Source organism: Clarias gariepinus, chromosome 14, assembly GCF_024256425.1.
Source record: "Clarias gariepinus isolate MV-2021 ecotype Netherlands chromosome 14, CGAR_prim_01v2, whole genome shotgun sequence".
Classification (NCBI taxonomy): domain Eukaryota; kingdom Metazoa; phylum Chordata; class Actinopteri; order Siluriformes; family Clariidae; genus Clarias; species Clarias gariepinus.
In genome coordinates, this window is record NC_071113.1 from 26,655,372 (window position 1) to 26,675,925 (window position 20,554).

The 20,554-nt window shown below is 39.6% G+C and overlaps 1 protein-coding gene across 1 annotated transcript in view; it reads left to right on the forward strand.

The window, feature by feature from the left end:
- si:ch211-216b21.2 (heparan sulfate glucosamine 3-O-sulfotransferase 3A1) overlaps nt 1–17,714 on the forward strand; it is a 38,899-nt gene extending 21,185 nt beyond the window's left edge. Inside the window, exon 2 of the mRNA XM_053512321.1 lies at nt 16,757–17,714. Within this exon, the coding sequence (XP_053368296.1) occupies nt 16,757–17,378 (622 nt within the window). The 3' untranslated portion in view covers nt 17,379–17,714. The remainder of the gene's footprint in view (nt 1–16,756) is intronic.
- Nucleotides 17,715–20,554: the final 2,840 nt, after the last annotated feature.

Sequence of the window (20,554 nt, forward strand, 5' to 3'; positions counted from 1 at the left end):
TAAGCACCGTAGGAGACAGTTTGAAAATCAGCCACAAAAAATAAAGTGGTTGTTAATAATTGAGTACTTACATGTGGTTTGTGTTAAATTAGAAAATTGACATATAGACAGATAGTGTGGCAGAAAAGATATGAATTCAGTTAGACGCATTTAGTAAAAAAAAGTCTAGGAAAAACGTTTCTATACTATAGAGTTAGTAAGGCGACTACAAATAAACAGGTTAAATGCATAAAAATGGGAATATTTGAATATGATAGAACTGTAAAATTTAGTTCTATGTTGTTATATGAATAAAATAGACACTTAGTGGTTAGCACTGTCGCCTTCCTTGCACCTCCAGGTTCCGGGTTCGAATCCCGCCTTGGAAAATGTGTGCATGGTGTTTGCATGTTCTCCCCGTGCTTAACGGGTTTCCTCTGGGTACTCTGGTTTCCTCCCACAGTCCAGTGCGGACATGCAGGTCAGGCTAATTGGTGTTTCCAAATTTCCCATAGTGTGTGCCCTGCGATGGATAGGCAGGTGTACCCCGCCTCGTGCTCTAAGTCTCCTGGGAAAGGATCCAGGCCCCCCGCGACCCTGTACGCAGGATAAAGTGGTGAGACGATATAGACGATGAGTGAAAGTGCGTGATAAATAAAATTTTTCATTTTTGCATTTTTATTAAATATCTACAAACACTTAGTGATTTGTAAAAGAAGAGAAAAATAAACAATCAATGCAAAACTAATTTTAACTATTAGTACGGTAGTGTGAGGAAGAATAGAAATTATCAGTGATGGAGTTGCGAAATCATATCGTCTTGTCAAATTTCTCAATTCAAGAGTCCGAGAAATTTAGAAAAGAAGACAGAAATAGTTATGGAAAAGGACATTCCAGATTCATCAAATCAAATTCAAATAAATAAACTTTAGATGTAAAGGACTTTTTAAATTTACATAATGCACAAGCAATAAAAAATACTGGAATAAAATTGTATATAATAAAAAAAAAATGAAATATAGAAGAGTTGAAATGTAATGTAGTGTAGAACCGTGTCAAGTTATGGGCAAGATAATGTGCGGATGTGCAGAATATTGTACAAGATTGGAGTTAAAAGTTCACTGTACGCTGGTGTGCATATTGGGGCATCTCAACCTATAAACATAAAAGCCGCTCACTTTATACTTTATATGTACAAAGTAACCTTAAATAATAAACATAAACAGAATATCATTCTAAATAATCTTTTGATGCACGGTCGCTCCAGTGCCGTTGTCAGGAGTGGACTTTGACTGTTGGACCCGAATGCAGCGCTAACCGCAGTCTCGCTCTTCACCCTGACCATAGTGGTGTTGTGTGACAGAGAGGTGTGTGTTGTTCCATTCCTCTCTTGGGGTATTTACTTAATGGCTAATGCAAAACAGGCCCGGGAATGGAAAAAAAGACGCCTTCAACCGTATCATTAAGCCCCCCTCCTCCCACCCTCCTCCCCTCCTCCCACCCTCCACCCTGTCCAGTACTCCATCCTGTCTCTCTCTCTCTCTCTCTGTCTCTCTCTCTACCTGGATAAATCACTGCACTAACTCATCATTACACTCTGATTATTTGTTCTGCCCTGGATGTGACAGGAGGCAGGGTTTTCCTGTTAAATATTTAAAGCGTCTGCAGGCCTGCATGATGGGAAGGATGCAGGGACTGTCGGTTTTTAGAAAAAAAAACAGAGAGAGAGAGAGAGAGTTAAGCGTGAGAGTGAGCGAGAGTGTGTAGGAAAGTGTAGCACACGAGGTATGAGGGAGTAGTTTAAATATTTAAAAATAGTAAAGGAAGCTGAGCGATGATGGACAGGAAGAGACGAGAAAGGAAGAGTAATGGAATGAAGTGAGAGATGAGTGTGGCGGAGAGACAGTGGAGAGGGGAAAAAAAGGGACAATAATCAGCTTAGAGCTTCACACTTCAGCGGAGAGCTTTATTTCAGTCTCGGGTTAGTTTGTCTTTTCTCTCTCCAGCTTTTTTAAGACAAAGTATGAAATTAAGGACAGGAAGAGAGTAACACAGCTCACATTCCTCCATGTATAAGCATGCAGGATGAGGACGGCACAATTTATAATCTGTGATCAGAGTACAGTAAGATATAGTACAGATGCTAGGAAAAATATTTGTGTATTGATAAACCTATAAATGGATGGGTTATATATTGTAAGCAGTGGTGGATGTAGAACATTTTACTTGGGGTGGCTAAATTGTTTTGAGAGGGTTTTAAATCTAAAATGTTATTTTGCTTAGTGCAATAGTGTGTTACTATGCTGGAATTTATAGGAACGGAAAATAAGATCATGCAGGATCATCTTCCTCCCTGTCTCCACCTGTCCCACATCACCCCCTGCTTCTGTCCCTCACGCTGATTAAGCTGCACCCTCGTCTTCATCGCTCACGATCGGTTGGCAATATTTGAAATAAATGGTTCTTAACTTTGCTCCTGGAGGAATTTTTGAATTTTGTGACGACCTCAGTTAAACGAGCAGCTTTACATTGGTTTAACACAAAAAAAAAAAAAAAAAAAAAAATTCTATATCTCAGACCATTTAAAAAAATAAAAAGATTTATAAACAGAAATGTCAGACTACTGAAAAGTATGACCATGTACAGCTCTCAATACTTGTTCGGGGCTCACTTTGCATTAATTACTTCACTAATCCATATACTCGACCCTGTAATTGGTTGTACAGTATGGATTCACCGTCATCTTAAAAAGCACGTTCAAGGCAGATTCATTGGAGCATGGTCCATTATAGGGGCGGAGTTAAGTATAAATAATGTTACGCAAGGAGCGTCAGTGCCATTGATTTAATATTTTACATTCTGCATAATTTTTGTGCTAATGAAAATCATTATTAGAAGAATTATTAAAACATTTACCATCAGCTGTTCACCTACAGACTCTGTAGTGTTCTGTTAAACCTGATAAGAGCTGGCCGCATGGAGCCCCAGGTTAACATTCACAGCTGTTATCCTCAATACAGTATATTTACTGAATCTTGGTGCCATAACAATAATTCCCGTTTGAGCAAAGCAGATAGGATGCTACTGTACAGTAGATCAACACAAGTTACATGAGTTTGCTGTTAAGGGAATGTAAAATGTGTTGCTTGTTTTTTTTTATATTTAAGAGCATCTCTTTAGTCAATAGCAAGAACCCTATTAGAACAGAAAGAGAACAGCCCTTGCCAGTGTTTCACCCACACAGCTCATACCTATGCATGTTCCCTGGCTTGAGCCAATTTGCCTACACATCTTCTAGGCAAAAGCTGACATTCAAGTATTTTCTTGTGTAAAAGTCTTCTCCAGCTACAGCTCAGAGCAAAAATTTGCATCCTCTCCCCACCCCGCCTTTTTTATCCATGAACGTGAATGACATCAGGCTTCCCTTACTGCATATAATCCAAAGCATGTGAAAAAATATGATGTAAGGTCACATTTGGACAATCTAACTCAGTTTGATAACATGGAATTTCTTTCTTTTCTTCTTTTTTACAGGGTGTGCAAACTTTTGCACTCAACTGTACAAATAACAAATTTAAAAACAAAATAACAAATTTAAAAAACAATTTGGTTTCTGGATATGTTGTTGTGTTTTCTGATTTATGTTTTTTTTTTTTCCAGTGTGGTTTTTTTAATTTGTTATATTGTTTTTAAATTTGTTATTTTTTTCTTGGTTTTATTTTGTTTTCGGATTTTTAATTTTGTTTTTTCGGATTTTTTTCATTTTGTTTTTTTTGATTTTTCATTTTGTTTTTTCGGATTTTTCATTTTGTTTTTTCAGATTTTTCATTTTGTTTTTTTTCGGATTTTTCATTTTGTTTTTTTCAGATTTTTCATTTTGTTTTTTCAGATTTTTTATTTTGGTTTTTTCAGATTTTTCATTTAGTTTTGCGCTTCTCGGCCACCCCATTTTTTAAATTCTCTTTCTACTTTTAGTACCAGGGCAACAAATCTGCCAAAAGATATCGGATTCTGATTGGTCGCCTTATGCTTGTCTTTTCATTATTTCTGTTTTGTCCTTACATCAGGTTTCCTCTAATGTGCACATGTTCTCCTGACACTGTGTATTTAACCAATTAACCATGAAATGTAACCATGGCAACCAGCATAAACAGTGGTTTAAATACTCCTGTGATTATATAAGTATAGGATCCGTTAATGTGCTGTCGGGCCACCCTGGAGAGATATCCATCGTTTCAGTGGTAGTTTCTTATGGGGTCGGGTTGCCAGCTCAGCACCCGATGGTATCTGGTCGTGTCTGTTGGTTCCAACAGTGGCAGCTCAGCAGCATTGGGGCTCAAACCAGGAACCTTCTAATAAGCAGTCAAACAATTAACCACAGAGCTACCCCTGCCCCGCCCTGCACACACACACAATTTATATTTTAAATAATTTTCGTACTTAGTCTGGAATTATTTGCTGGTTCAAGTGCATGGAAATATTTCAATTAGAACAACAAGTCTATCTATACGCTTCTAGATATAACATCAACTAGCAGCAATACTGTCTTTCGTCCACAGTACATGGCTCTATATTAATATTATATTTTACTAAATTTGTCATTTAGTCTTGCCATAAAAAATGCATAATATTTCTATTTATGCTTGTTATTTGGTTTTTAGTCTAGACGTTGTCTTGGGGATCTGAGGATCCGGGTTCGAGCCCCGTCGTCAGTGGGCTGCCACACCCCACACTACCCAGCCACTGCTGGTCCCATGCACAGATAAAACAGAAGGGTTGCACCAGAAAGGGCATCCCACATAAAACCTGTGCTAACGCTGTGTGCGGATCGGATGGACCGCTGTGGCGACCCCTTGAAGGGAGCAGCCAAAAGAACCTTTTTTTGTCTTAATGTTGTTTGATGAATTTCAGAAATTCTCTGATTACATGGTGGATCGTAATTGTGATTTTTATCTATATTTTTCAAAATTAGCCTTTTTTTTAATTTTTATAAAAGGTGGACCTTTTAGTGTCAGCGCTTTTTAACACTCAAATATAAAGCGTTAGTATTTCTGACACTGGAAACTCCTCAGGATGGAAAACTCGATGTAGTTTCTTAGGGAAAAAAATAAACTGCAAACATTAAATGTAACTATCAACAGATTCAAATTATGATGTCATTATTCAAGAAATCAATTAAGCAATAAATGATTGGCAAATGTCTGTGGCATTAGAGAAATAAAACATTATGAGACATGCTGCTATTGGAAAATATTCAACTTTGCGGTGGGAGTAATTACATTCAGTGACCTACAGTAACTGTTACATCCTGTTGTGTTTTATTCCTACACACAGACTCCAACTTTCCTGCAATTTCCCCCCATTTTTTTAAATCATTTTTGATCATTAACTAATGATCCTGAACCCACTATTACCCACAACTTAGTCAAACATCCAGAACTAATGTGAATGCACACACACACACACACACACACACACACACACACACACACACCCCTGGCTGTTGTCCACCTGAGCAGGTGGGTTTGTAGAGAACAGTGAGAGCTTTTATACGTCTGTAACACCAGAGAACCCCGGCTGGGAGGGGGTCGAGGAGCAGGGCCAGGAATGAGAAAAGGGATTTCCCCTATTCTGTGTGTGTGTGTGTGTGTGTGTGGGTGTGTGTGTGGGTGTGTGGCATCCTATTAGGCTGTCAATCGATACTCATACTCTTACTCCGCAATTTAAGCCAACGCCAGCTGAAGTAAAAGCTGTCTCCTGTGTCTCAACGCTAAAAGGAGAAATGGAAAACAGAACTCTGGGAGATTTTTTGTTTGTTTGTTTCTGTGGATTAACATCCAACATGTAGATTGTGTTTCTACGCAAATTTAGATGCAGATTCAGGTCTACTGTACATCGGCTCATTTCTGACGGACAGATGCAGTCCAGAGCTTTTTATATCCCTTTAAATATAAGGAAATTAATATAATTATCATAACAGAATTATACGAAAAGCGTCAAGTCAAACCTGGGATTTTGATTGTACAGAATAACAGAACACAGTTATAAACTTCTCTATATAATCCTCTGCTACTCTAATGCACTTATCTCAGAGTTTCAGTAATGCTTGGATACCATCAGGTCAGATAACTTGCCGGACTTCCTGCTGCACATCTGAAACCCTGGCCTCCTAGGAACACCTTTAATGGCCCAAACATGTGGAATGGCCTTCGGATCGAGGTCAGGACTGTACGGGGATGTGGCAATAACTCCCAGCTGAGTTCCTGTAATGTGTAAGTGGTGTTGCTGAATGATTGTGTGTACAGTTCCCACAGACCGATGCGTCTCTCCCGCAAGTTGGCCACGTTGATTTCCAAAGATCAGATGTTCCACTCGATGCATGTTCACGGGAACGACTGCAGTGAGCTACCTGTACACTCTGAGCTACCTCGGTCGGGATGGTCATTCACCGACATACGGCCCTCTTTAAACTGTTTGCACCGTTTAATGGTTTTACTTTTTAGAGTCTCATCACCGTACCGCGCTTAAAGTCTCCTGGAAATGTCCATCGCTTTTACGCCGTCATTTATCTGAAACTTCAACACAAGCCCTGGTTCGACGTGTATGCTCCTTGTATACAGTATGAGATTTCCTAGAAAGTTTTTCAGGCCAACTCAAACATTTTCTGAATTTCAGGAACTTTTTAGGAAGGCATTTTAGGAAACTGTATATTGCCTAATGTTCCAGAACATAATTTCTTTGTCAGAAGCCAAGAAACTTCCTTTCAGTGACTCAAAAACGTTGGTCCTGTCTTTTATATTTATTTATTTATTTATTTATTTATTTATGGTTAAAAATTTAGATCAGTAGCGTTTTTGGAGCGTGAGACTTTTGCAGAATTTCGGAACCTCAGCATTGAGGACATCAGCATTGTCCATAACCAGGACCTTTTTGAGGAATTTGGGATTGTTTTCATTCATAACTGCTGTTCCTGGAAAGCTTTATTATTTTTTTTATCTAGACTAGACACCTATCCTGTGACTTTTTAAATCGGCGCTTTATGTCATCTGTTTGATTAATCAAACCCAAATTTCACAGTTTCACAAAGCTTATCTTATATCATCGTGTCAAAGCATGAGCAGTGAATGGAGAGGTGGACAGCAAGCAGCGGACATTTTTAAAAACATTGAATAAATGGGCAGTAGTTGAACAAGTCGTAACATATCTAAGATGCTTTTGAAGATCCATTGATTTACCAGAGCTGCAACAATTGTCTGAATGGATGAGTGCTGTCCGGCAAAAACAAGGCCGCAGACCAACACGTTCTGGTAGTGTGTGTAGGGCCAGGATGTCTATATGGACTTGTTTTATCTCTTAACCCACTGTAGCAGTTTCCTCAGTGTCTCTACATGGGGCTTCTACATTAGTGCTATAATGGCTACAGGAGACAGCTCTGTAAAGGTCTCTGCCATCTTTAATCCATCGTCACACACACACACACACACACACACAGGCACCACACGCAGCGAGCATAAATCACTACAGTAAGCTTCTTCCCTCATTCCCTTTACTCTTAGTAGAAAGAGAGGACGGATTAAAGACTCTTATGTACCAGCCAGAGCTCTAACGTTGTCTCACGTCACAACACTGATTATCAATTATATATAAAAAAGTTGCACACTCTATGATTTCATTTAATCACCTTTAGCTTCGATTGCGACACATAATATGGCGTCTAATTCACATGTGAGAATCACTCCTCATGCTCCCAAAACCACTCGTTCACAATGTGGGTGCTGGAAGATGGCCGTGATATCAAGGAAGAAGAACTTGACTGATGTGATACTCTGATCATCCAGTACATTCAGGTCATCACTTTATTGCCACATGACGTTGCTGAGCCTAGACCTCAGCAAGACCTTAACCCAGTTCCATAACTTCCCTGCTTGCTAAAGCCTAATAATAATTCGACCTTTATGGTGAAATGGTGAGTTTCTTCTTGACCAGGTGACACAACATCTGTAAGGTATAGTGCAAAACTGAAGTTAGTACCGTAAGTAAGTGCAGTTATCGGTGCATTGCACAGAATTTGCTTAGACATCGAAACAGAGGCAGATTGCCTGAGGCAGCTTTAGTTCACCTTGAAGACCGTCCTCACTGGGACTTCTGTTTGTCTTTTGGTCATTTTTGAATACACTTTCGGCAGAGCTGCTGAGGTCATGACGCTTCTAATACTTCAACCCGTATATTTATAAACTGCAAGCTTCTGTGGATTAGTTCTGTACTTCCCAATCTCCCACAACACACACACACACACACATGGTGCAGTAATGCCTTCAGTAAGGGCATCAGCCAGTAATACTGGGAGGTAGAAGGAAAAAGACGCCTTATAACCACTTTGATAAACTCTACAGCATTTTCATTTTTCTTCAGATGATTTCTAATTACTTTCTAATCACGTCATCTGAGCATTTTAGAAAAGGCCGTAGAAAATGTGACACCTCGAAAAAGTGATTGGTGTTAAGCTCCAAGTTTTGGTTTCATCTTTCTGAAGCGTTTGAGAGCCTCTACAGTACACTGACTTAACGTGACAGAAATAAGTCTGAGAGTGAAGAAGAAGAAGAAGATGCTGTCTGCGAAGATAATCCCATCTTTGTGCTCGTGCTCTGCGATTTCTCTGACTTCAAGACTTTCAGAAACAAGTGGGTCAGTGTGATATTAAAAAGTGATGCAGACACCATGTTAACCCCCCCCCCCCCACACACACACACACTCTCTCTCTCTCTCTTCTTCTCTCATCCGTCTCAGCAGAAGAATGTGATTACAAACCGTCTGCTTCTAAAAACGTCGTTCCGAAAAGTCAAGAAATTGTAAAGAGGAAAAAAAAAAAAAGGAAAGCACTGGCTCACTTCAAACCAGCATCATTTCGCTTTGTTTGTTTTGCGCTTTGCGAGGTTACGAGTGTAAGATGCAATAAATCCTCCATCACGCTTGGATGCTCTCAACTCACTCCAGAAGCTCACTCGCTGCATCTTGGCTTGTTTCCCGAGAGAGTTTGGGGATTTTCCTTTTATTTTTAAACAGACCTAGTGATGCCTCAATCCTCCGAAGTCTGGAAGAGGAAACGGTTTGGGATTTCCAGGGAAGAAAGTGTACGACTTCCTCTTCCCCTTTATCAGGTTATCCTACGAGAGTCCAACAGCACCAGCGTCCCCAGCTGGACTCAGTCGTTCTCTCTCTCCCGAACGCCCCCCCAACACACAGCCTTTCTTTTAAAGTGAATAATTCATCCTCAAGGCTGAAGCTGACACAAAAGTATGACTTATTTTATTTTTTTCATTTATTTTTTTTATTCTTACGCAATAAACTTGGGACTTGGGTAAAGTACAGGCTTAGAGCACTGCTGAGAAATTTATGAGTACCCACTGCAATGCAGCGCTAACTCCATCTTTTTTTTTTTACTTAAACACATGGTGGTGCTTGATGTGGAAATAGAGAAAAATAACAAAAAAGCACTTCACATTTAGTGTCAAAAACCGTGAAAGAAACCGTGAATTATTTTATGATGTTTTTATTGTATTATTTTTTGTGCATGAAAATGATGGAAAAAATAGTGGTAGGATGGTGAATTCAATAGAGCTCTAGAATGGAATATTATTTATTTTTTAAACTTGAACAAACATCATGCAAACTTTATAGGACAGGTTTTTGGAAAGAGTTCATGGCGTCTGTCTGAGTTTGATTGCAAGATAAATTATTTCCAGATCTGAAATAATATTAAGCTACAGAATGTTCAGTAATACAGTATAGGGATTTTAAAATAACTGTTTAAAATCGGATCTTTAACAGATTAGCACGGTAACTAGTTAGTAGGGATGGGACTCACCCGTCACCACCTGATACGATATTATCATGATACAGTACCTACTGTAGGTGGCAATACAATTAAAATTGTGATTCTATAATTATCACGATTTTATAAATATCCTGATTTGATATTACACTTTTCCAAGATTTTGTCACAATTTTAAACTTTTAAAAGGTTAAATGATTAATTGAATGCAACCTGTTCCTTATAACATTAGTATTCTAATGCACGCATTTAAACAATACGAACTAACTTCAAATACAAGAGTTTAACATTTAAGTTAAATACAATTTTTTAAATAGCTAGCTAGCTAGAGACCATGCGAACGTCTACATTGTGGTTCAGCAGTGATTAGCACTAGTACATTAACTACACTAACACCCAGTCATTCCAGGGAAAGCTTTGGACAGCGGGTCATAAACAACACTCATGATCAAGCCTGTTTTTGTTTCACACACTATGATGTAAATCACAGCCACACTGACCTGGGTTCATCGACCTGGAAAAGGGCCACTGAGCAGCGAGGGCTATGAACATACAGTACTGTAGGACGAGAAGTAAAGGGGCTCAGCAGGCTCAAATCTCAGAAATAAATTCTGAGCAGATTATTGGAGTGTAATGTACTCTGAAGTGCAGGAGGGAATATTTATATTTATATTTTAGATAATTTATTCCGTTATAGACCCTGGATATGTGATGACCATGAGTGTGATCAAATATTTCTTAAATATGAATTCAATCAATTATAGAAATATATATTGTGTTTGTGTTAAAATTATGTTTAAAAGTCATTATTAACAATATGACTTTAAACATCCCAACTATTTTCCCATATACTAATAGGAAACATTATGGAAATAAGGCATTTCCAAAAAAAAAAAAAATCTGTATTTTTAGACTAGCATGCTGAGGATTTGTTTTCAGTACATACACCGAAATGCACAAACCATAAACAGAGAATTTTCCCTTCCCTGTAGAATCTCTATACAAGAGCTCTAACCACTAGACATCCACAGAACCCTGAAGGAACCATCGTCCTCTGGTCCAAAGCACATAGGAGAACGCCTAGTAGATTAACTTGTGAAAACAGCTTGCTTAGACAGTATTTCATGTATGTATGGTGGTTGTCAAAAAAAGTGTAAAAAATCAGGGCTAAAAGTTTGGCTCGGTATGTGTCAGACCTGCTCCTGAACCTTCCCAGTGAAGGCCCGGCTCCTGGCTCCAACGCAGCGGTGTGCACTGGGAGTCATAGTCCGGCAGCTTAAAGAAGACTTGAAAGGCTTCTTTGGAAAGAGCTGTAAATCTCCTGCGCTTGGAAGCCAAACTCCTTCATCTGTTACATCACCTACACCGCTAATAAAGCAGTGTTTAGAAAAGGCTGTGTGTGTTTAGTGCCAAGGGGGCTGCGGAGAAACAGACTTATTTTGAAGCTGTAACTTGGGGTTCCCTGCTGAGTCTGTCTATCACGAAAGCTTCTGTCTCTTTCGCTTTTTATTTCTTTACTTCTGCTTGGATTTGCTCACTTGACTTTTTGGGGATAATTGTGTGTTTCCAAAGAGTTTATTTAGCTATTAAATCTTTTGCAGGCTGCTTAAATCCAGCCTCTTTTGTCTCCCTGTCCCTATTTCCCTAAGAAATAGGGCACTCTTTTATATAAGGAACTCTTTAAATAAGGGAATAAATACAGATAACTCTTTGGTACAGTAATTATATAAGGTACTGCAAGCAGTAAGCATTTAGTAGCATGTCTATATACTACTGTGCTGTTAAATAGTAATTACTGTAGATACAACCAGTTTGTTTTAACAATTAGTTTCGAACACTTGAGACAATAGCTTCCATTCTTGCATCTTGTTAATGGCTTTTTCTTGGTCATGGTCTTGGTGGTGTCTCAAATTGCATACGCAGCAAATTTCCCAGTGTTGAATTAACACAATTAACACCCAGAGTGATAAATTAACAGTGTTTAAATACCACTTAAATTTAGGGCCTGTCCACACTGCAAAACGACGCGTTTTGCTGTATACGTATAAATTTTTTTCCGTATTGGCGTTTCGTCCACACGGATCCGGCGTTTTAGGAGACTAAAACCGCTATTTTTTGAAACCGGGTCCCAAAGTGGATAAATCTGAAAACGACACCCTTGCGTCTTCGTGTGTACGGCCAATCCGTGTATTTTGTGGAACGATGATGTCATCACATCACGTGTCGGCTGCGTCACACGTAACAGCAACAACAATAACGGCGGACTACGTGATTGTGTTCGTGTTGCTACAAAGCCTGCTAGCTTTATTACAGCTAAATCTATTGCTTCTATGCAGCTGTTATACAAGCAACAAGTGATAATGGACAACACCATCTTGGTTCATATACAGCGCGCAAGGTTATGCGCATGCTCAAAGTCTTCTTCTCCGTGTATAGTGTATCTCTATGGCAGAATTACAGCGCCCCATACTGGTCTGGCATATATACTACACCGTTTCCAGTGGTTTCGTGTGTACGTAGATATTTCTTGAGACGACGCCGTGTTCACGAAAAAAAATAATCGGATAGGAAACGCAGTTTTACATTTAGGCGTTTGGCAGACGCTCTTATCCAGAACGACTTACATTTTCATCTCATTATACATCTGTGCAGTTGAGGGTTAAGGGCTTTGCTCAAGGGCCCAACAGTGGCAACTTGGTGGTTGTGGGGTTTGAACCTGGGATCTTCCGAACCATAGTCCAATGCCTTAACCACTGAACTACCCCTGGTGTTACGTTCTGGATGACCCAGTTTGGCCATAAGTAGCACCGAGGTGGACAGAAGCGACATCAGAGTGGATAACCAAAGCCCCAGGTTGGTCAGAGAAACCCCAGGCTGAACAGAAGAGGCTTAGAGCTGGACAGAGTTAACCCTTGATGGACAGAAGAAGGAGGTAGGCCCAAATTGGACAAACAACACCAAAACAAACAAAAAAAACACAGAGTAACCAATCAGGATACAGTTTATTACACATGGAATTTAACTTTTAGACAGCAGATGTTACTAATTAGTTTATTAAGAGGATTGGTGTAAGATTTTGGATTGGTAGGTGGTAGTCCTTGTTGGATCAACAGCCTGTAGGTAAAGGTACCTCTTCCTCCGTCAGTGTGCTGAATTTGATTTATTTTATTTTTTTAATACACTATTGATAAATAAGATGTATTTTCGGTTCTAGCAAACTCAGGACAATGACACGACCGTGTGCAATAGATTATCTTGTATTTCTGCTGCCATCCAGTTTGACTGTGTAGTTTACTTTTAGAAAGCTTTTAAAGTTTTCACTGCATTCCTAACGATGAACGTCGAAGATTGTCGAATCAGGCCTGTTTTTATTGTGGCTTGGAGCAAGAGTCAGAACTGTAAACCATCAGCAGTATTTACATGAATCTCATCATTGACTCCAGACATTTCCAGTTCTTTCTATTCTTTATGGTGTTACTATCGTGTTCCCGGGACATCTGGAGAAAAGGAGGCTTGACCTTACTGTCTGCACTTCGAGGGTGTGCAGATCCATAAAGAGGTCGAGTTCCATCTCTGAAGCTCGTGTGTTAACATGACAGCGTGCTCTAACTGTCATTCCTCAGCACACCGGACTAACAGGGTTGGATCTGGCTCGTGATCTGATAATAGATGCTCCAGTTACATCACCCCTCTGCACATGTGCTGCAAGGTTAAACATAACCAGGGCACAGATTGTTGTTTTTCTCCAAGTACCATGGCCTTTGGATACATTGTGAGCACGGAGAACAAGATAGCCCTTGTTATATAACAATTTAAATGAATTTGGATGGCACTTTTCTTTTGTTTTCTTTTGCCGTGACACTCCTGGACTCCTGGGTGAGGGCGTGAACTCCTAATAGTCAAAAATAAGGCCGTAATCTCATGTGTCTGTCATAAAAACACAGCTTAGCGTGTGGTTTTATTTATTAATTCATGCATTCAATCATTTATTTATTCACTTTTATCCTCCTCAGGGTTGCAGTGGATCTGGAGCGGGGTGCCAATACACATTTACACAAGGGGCGATTTGGTGTCTAATGGAATGATTTTTCTGACATACAGTACAGTACGAGACAGGCACAGGGAAAAATTATATATTTCAAATAATATATGGACAACAATGGAAATTCGGGGGAAAACCCACACATTCTAATAACAACCAAATCACGAAAGCACCGAGCGATTTAAAATACACGTCAAAAAACCCAACAACAATCCTAAAAACAAACGAAGTATAATGAGCTCACCGGCACTGTGTACTTAAAAACTTGAATATTTCCTTCTTTTTTTCTAAATGAGAAAGCCAATGACCTCATAATAAAGGTGATCCTTGGCTTTAAGAAATCCTTTAATGTCGTTTTATTTCAGAAACTGTAGATCCTTGGAAAATCTTGCCAACAGCAGTCTTTAAACACATCGAAAAAATAATAAAATCCACAGATGTCTTTTCTTCAGTCATCCATCTTAAAGAAAGAAAGATCTCACATGAAAAACATATTTACAAAAACTCCATTGTGCCATTGTGTTATAGTGATAACTCAGTCAAGAGACTAAATGAAACTGCGTTTTAATGCTAAATAAAAAGGATATGTCTGGTTAAGGGGTCCTCACAGTGGACCATCCAATCCAACGTGGCCATGAGGCAGCACCCTAACCACTATACCACCAGGGTATCAACTTTACAGACAAATATATCACTACAGTATTTCACCTACAGTATTATCATCTGTCATCCAAGAGAAAAAAAAACTCTAAAAATTGCGACATTTATGAAATGACACAGTGTCTATAACTAGAAATTGAAGTATAATAAATTTTAAGTAAAATTGATAAAATTTTGGTAGTAAATGCAAAAAAATCAATATTCTTCTGGAGTTTGAGACCAAAATGGTACAAAGGGTTAATAAACAAGCATTTAAAATTCTACAATTAATAAATAATGTATTCTGGAAAGTGTGTGTGAAGAAGAGCAGCTACAGTATGATATACTATATAATACATACAGTCTTTTAAGTAAAGACCCTGTAGGTTCGGAAATCCATCACTTCCTGAACACAAGCTCGTGACCTTGCCCGGTAAACCAGTGCAACAACTCCTCCAAGTTCCTGTCTTATTTATGAATCCGACAGATGGTGGAAGAGCATTTGTTGTGCGTGACATTACGGCATCCCTCTAGGAGCCTGGCTGTTTAAAACATTGCCGAACATACACCTTCTCTCATTCTCCTTTGCATTGAGATTTGCAGTGCTGCTGCATCATTCCAACAGCTTGTCTGTTCATCCGAGTGCAACCGTTTACCATCCCAGCTGTGCTGCAGATAAACACTAGCTGTCACACTCTGAAACCTCACGAAATCACTACACACACTGTCAGCTGAGGGACATGAGTGTGTGGTGCAACACATGCAGGGAATCTCTTCTGTTAAATCGTGGAGCCTCGATGAATCCGCTGACATCCACTTGCTTGCTCTGGGGGGCAAGGGGGTCATTTTGTCAGGCTCTAACCCTCATGTTGAGTGGGAACGTGATGAATAATTGAGGGATACATTCTGTACTTTGGGCTGTAATGGGGAAATTCTTGCTATGCCCTAATTGGTGGATACGAGGGCTATAAATTGTTAATATGGGGCTTTTATTCGCTTTGGTTCAGGTCACTGTCCTGAAAGGCAGCTGAGAGAGAGAGAGAGAAGGAAAAAGAGAAAGAATGAGTGAACAAGACTGATAGAGTGCGAAAAATGAACGACTAATACAGGAGCAGAAAGGATAGCGAGAGTCAGAGACCGTCCATCATAGACCAATAGATTAGACTTTTTCTTTCTTTGAAACATCTGAGGTCAAACCGGAGTTTGAATAAAAGCACGAGCCAAATATTACGTCTTTTCCCTCTGGACAGTTAGAGGTTTCTCTGCATATGATGGATTCTCCAATGTGTTGATATTTCTCATGACCAGAACTCTTTCATCACTGAAACTAAGTATCCACCATGACAGCATCTGCTAGACATCGATCATTTCTATAGACTGTGATGCTAAAGTGAATCTGAGGTTATTTGTCCAATAGCATTATGGCTTGCCTTGTAAAGCAATACTGTTGAAAATGATATTTGCCCAGTGCTACTGCAAGAGAACTGGCTGGCCATGTACAGTATATTTTGGAGTTGAACAGATGTCTTAGTGAAATATGAAAATGTGGCATGGGAGAAGTCCAGGCTTTGCGGTGATGGAAGGGTGTTTGTAAAAGCCTTTGCGGAGATGTGTCCCAAGGTTCACAAGAGCTTAAGTTTCCTTCATTGGATATATCCTCATGCTGGGTTACTGGGGTACTAACTATGTACGATCAGTAGAACGGTATTATGGCATGGGGAAGGGAAAGGGGAATTCTCCGGGTCCTGAACTGGAAGAGGTCATTCTGCTCGTCGATCATCTGGAAAGAATCTGCACATGTGTCAGTGTCACATCACATTTAATCCAATCTCCTTAAAGGGATTCGATCATAATTGACATTCCTCCATTAGTCTGTTGATTGACGAGTGTCAGTTTGTGACAGGTGGGACTTCTGGAGTCATGAAGGTTAGATTCTATGTCCCTAATCATTGGTATATACAGTAAAACAACCTCCCTCTTACAAAATATTTGGTATTCCTGTCAGATTTTAAGACCATATCTTTATTTTAATATTCCTTTACTGTTACATTCTTTGTATTTGCATTGGATGGAATGTTAACCCCTTCTTATTTTTGATATTGGATTGCCACTGGATTGATTATTAGGAACTTTTTTTTATGTTTGTAAATGGAAAACTAACCATTATATATTGTGCTTAAAACGCAGTGTATCATGTACCAAATGGTTTGGGTTGGCATTCAATTCCTTTCCCTTTACGAATCTTACCTCTTTTCTTTCCCCAGAGACCTGATGCCCAAAACCTTGGACGGTCAGATCACCATGGAGAAGACTCCCAGCTACTTTGTCACCCGTGAAGCTCCAGCTCGGATCCACTCCATGTCGCGTTCCACCAAGCTCATAGTGGTGGTGAGGGATCCGGTCACACGAGCCATCTCGGACTACACCCAGACGCTGTCCAAAAAGCCAGACATTCCCTCATTTGAGAGCTTGACTTTCAAAAATAGGACTACAGGCCTTATCGACACCTCATGGAGCGCCATCCAGATCGGCATCTACGCCAAGCACCTGGACAACTGGCTCCAGTTCTTCCCCATGAGCCAGATCCTGTTTGTGAGCGGCGAGCGGCTTATCAGCGACCCTGCTGGAGAGCTCGGCCGTGTCCAGGACTTTCTGGGCCTCAAGAGGATCATCACAGACAAACACTTCTATTTTAACCAGACCAAGGGCTTTCCATGCCTGAAGAAGGCTGAAGGAAGCAGCAAGCCTCACTGCCTGGGCAAAACCAAAGGCCGAACACACCCCAATATCGACCCCGAGGTGGTGCAAAGGTTACGAGACTTCTACCGACCCTTTAATATGAAGTTCTACCAGATGACTGGAAGGATATTTGGCTGGGATGACTGACTTTGTGAAGTGTTTAAAAAGACCGTACACTATGATTGATTGCAGTTCAGCTAGTACAAGAAGTGCCCCAATATTGATATGAGGTTTAGTTGACCCTAATGCTCTGTTCACCCTTAAAATGATTTTATTATCATTGGTATATGTATATTCCTGAATTCCTTTTACACTTTTTATCAAATCAGAGGGACCAACGTATTAAGCAAAGTATTAAAGTATATAACACTTAGGGGTTTGGACCAGTTTTATAATGAAGATAAAGTGTTATTAATATTCCCTCCTGTGCACACAAACCTGCCTTTAAAAGATTCCCTGATGCACTGTTGGGGGAACGCTTCTTTAAATGGTCCAATTACTGAAAATGAACCAGGTTTTTAAAGAGATCCATGGACAGGTTTTAAAACTTGTATGTGTACATGGTACAGTATATGGTATTACATTATACCAAACATTACAATATTTTTTTTTTTCGGAAACATTGGTAACCTGAGGGTTTAGTCTACATTACTGATCTCAACAACAACAACAACAACAACAGAAATCTATGCAATTCTTTATTATTTAATTAATTCCAATCCAGATTCAGATTGTTTATGTACATAGTGCTGGAGTTCAGGATGTCTTTTTATTCCAGAGGTTCTCAACTCCAGGTCTGGTCAGCCTCCACAGCCAATCCACAGACTGAAGTTCTCTCATGCTTCAACACCCTTGGTGGCTCTGTACGTGTGTAAGACCTGCGAAAGACCTGCGGATCCTGGCCATGCAAGAGAAATGACCCTAAAGAACCCAGAGGAAACCTACATGGACATGGGGAAACACTGAAACTTGGAGACTCCACTCCCAGGCTAACAAATTGTGCAGGTCCCTAAAGACCACTTTATTCTTTTTTTTTTTTATGTCTGCATTTCAACAAAACTATGCATCAATTACAATGAACCCTTTGATTTTTTTTTTTTTTTTAAAAAGGTGTTCAGTACAATTTTGCCATACTAACTACCAAGCTGCTTCTAAAGTGTTGCATTGAAACGAGCATACAATATAAAAAAAAAAAACACTATTTTTTAAATATATATTTATTTAAAAATTAATTGCATCCACATAAAGTATAGATATTTTAATAATCAAAAACAAAATCTGTCCTCACCTTTTGTGTTTTAGGTTCTTTTTTTTTTCGTACCTTATAACATGTTTCTTTAACCTAAATCAGAATTTTGTATAATTGTTCTAAATGTAGTTTTTTCTTACTTTCATTTACACTCCATTATCATATTTCTCATTTCACAGTTGGCCCAGGTTCTGAGCTGTTTTTAATGCCAGTGATTGCGGATCAGGTGCTCAGACACAGTTCATGTGTACTGTATGTGTGCATAAATGTGTGTGTGTGTGTGTGTGTGTGAGTTGATGTTGCTGAACCTCGGTCTCGACCTGATGGTTTGTGTTGCACCGTACAGCCCTACATTGTTTCTGGTGTATTATTTCTGATCGTGTAACACGCTTTCAGGAATCTATTTTGTGATGCTGCTGTGTGGGCTGTGAATGAGTGTGTGTGTGTGTGTGTGTGTGTGTGTGTCATAAATTTATAGTGCCTCAAGGGAGCACTCAGTCATTCTGCAACCTTTTCAAAGACAATTCTGCGAGAGCAATGCAACTGAGTTGTTCTTTGCAATATTATCAATCGATCAATGTGTTGTTTTTGTTTGTTTGTTTGCTTGTTTGTTTGTTTAATTTAAAACGGTATGGATTTTTTTTTATTAAAGCCCTCTTTTAATAAAATGAAAAGTATGTTTAATAATATAAAAACCCACTCTTGATTTATGTCATTTTTAACTAATATTCGGGTTGCATATAGAGGCTTACTCTTATTCTTTAATTATTAAAGGTTCTGTGCCAAATTCTAGCTATTTTTTCACGGTTTTGACGAAGAGAGCATCTCATGATTGATATCATATACAGTATTTTTATTTTTAAAGATAATTATGAGAATAAACCTTTTATTATAAGAAATGTAATAGTTTTGTTTGTTTATGTCTTCCAATGACCTTTGGATGACGGAAAGCCTCACCACGGTCTTTTTAAACAACCCTATGGCTGTAACATCTTGGATATTATGAACACCACATTACGACTGCAGGCTTCTGGGCCACCGTAGGCCATCACATCATCCTGCATTAAATCCTCCACTCCACAGGCCTGGCTGCGCTCCTATCTCGCGTTCTCCACCCTCTCCCTTTCGTCTCTGCTTATCTCCTGCTCTTCTCTCTGCCAGAAGCTGCCGGAGGATTCCTCGTTCGAGAGCGTGCCATTCCAGGCCCGGGTGTCCCCGCTGTGCCGATGGCTCAGACGAAACTTACCAAAGAGGCTAATTTGGCTGAGCTGAAAGTCATGTCTGGATGCTAAGAAAAGTGGTTTGGGAGATTTTTGCACAGTCGTCGCTCCTCTAAGGACCTTTAGGGTGTTTAAAAAGAGGCATGACCTAGCCAACTGTTTGTCCCTTGCTATCAAGAAGCACTTTTTCTTTCTGCTCTGTCTTCTGTGAACATCTGAACTCTCCACTATCCATTTATCTCTTTCTTTCCATGCACATGCTTTGTTTCAGGTTTCTGGATGTTTTTCTTTTTTTCCTGTCTTCACCCTGCCGAGTGGATTAGACTCGCACACCCAGTGTGTTTAAGTGGTGACAGCAGACGGCTCGGTGTGCTCAGTCAACTCGGCTCAGTGCTAAATGAAATTCTTCAACCGCGTCTCTCAGATACGCCACAGCCAGCGGTGAGATCTTCATTAAACCGCAGACTCGTCATCTGCGCTTCGTGGTTTCTCAGGAACATGACAAACTTTTTTTGTCTTATTACCTTCGAGAAGGAGTAATAAAAAGAGATGCTAGTGAGGGAGTTGAGAGCAATAACTTCATATTTAAGTGATAACATGAATTCTACCTTTATGATGATGGACTTTCAACACCATTAAGAGCAATTATAAAGGGATAAAAAAAAAGACATTATTTATCATTCATTCATTCATCTTCTATACAGTTTATTCCTGTATACAGGGTTGTAGGGGGCCTGGAGCTTATCCCTGGGCACACACACACACATTACAGGCAATTAGCCTAATCTGTATGTCTTTGGATTGGAAAACGAAGTACCCAGAGGAAACCACATGCACCAAGCACGGGGAGAACA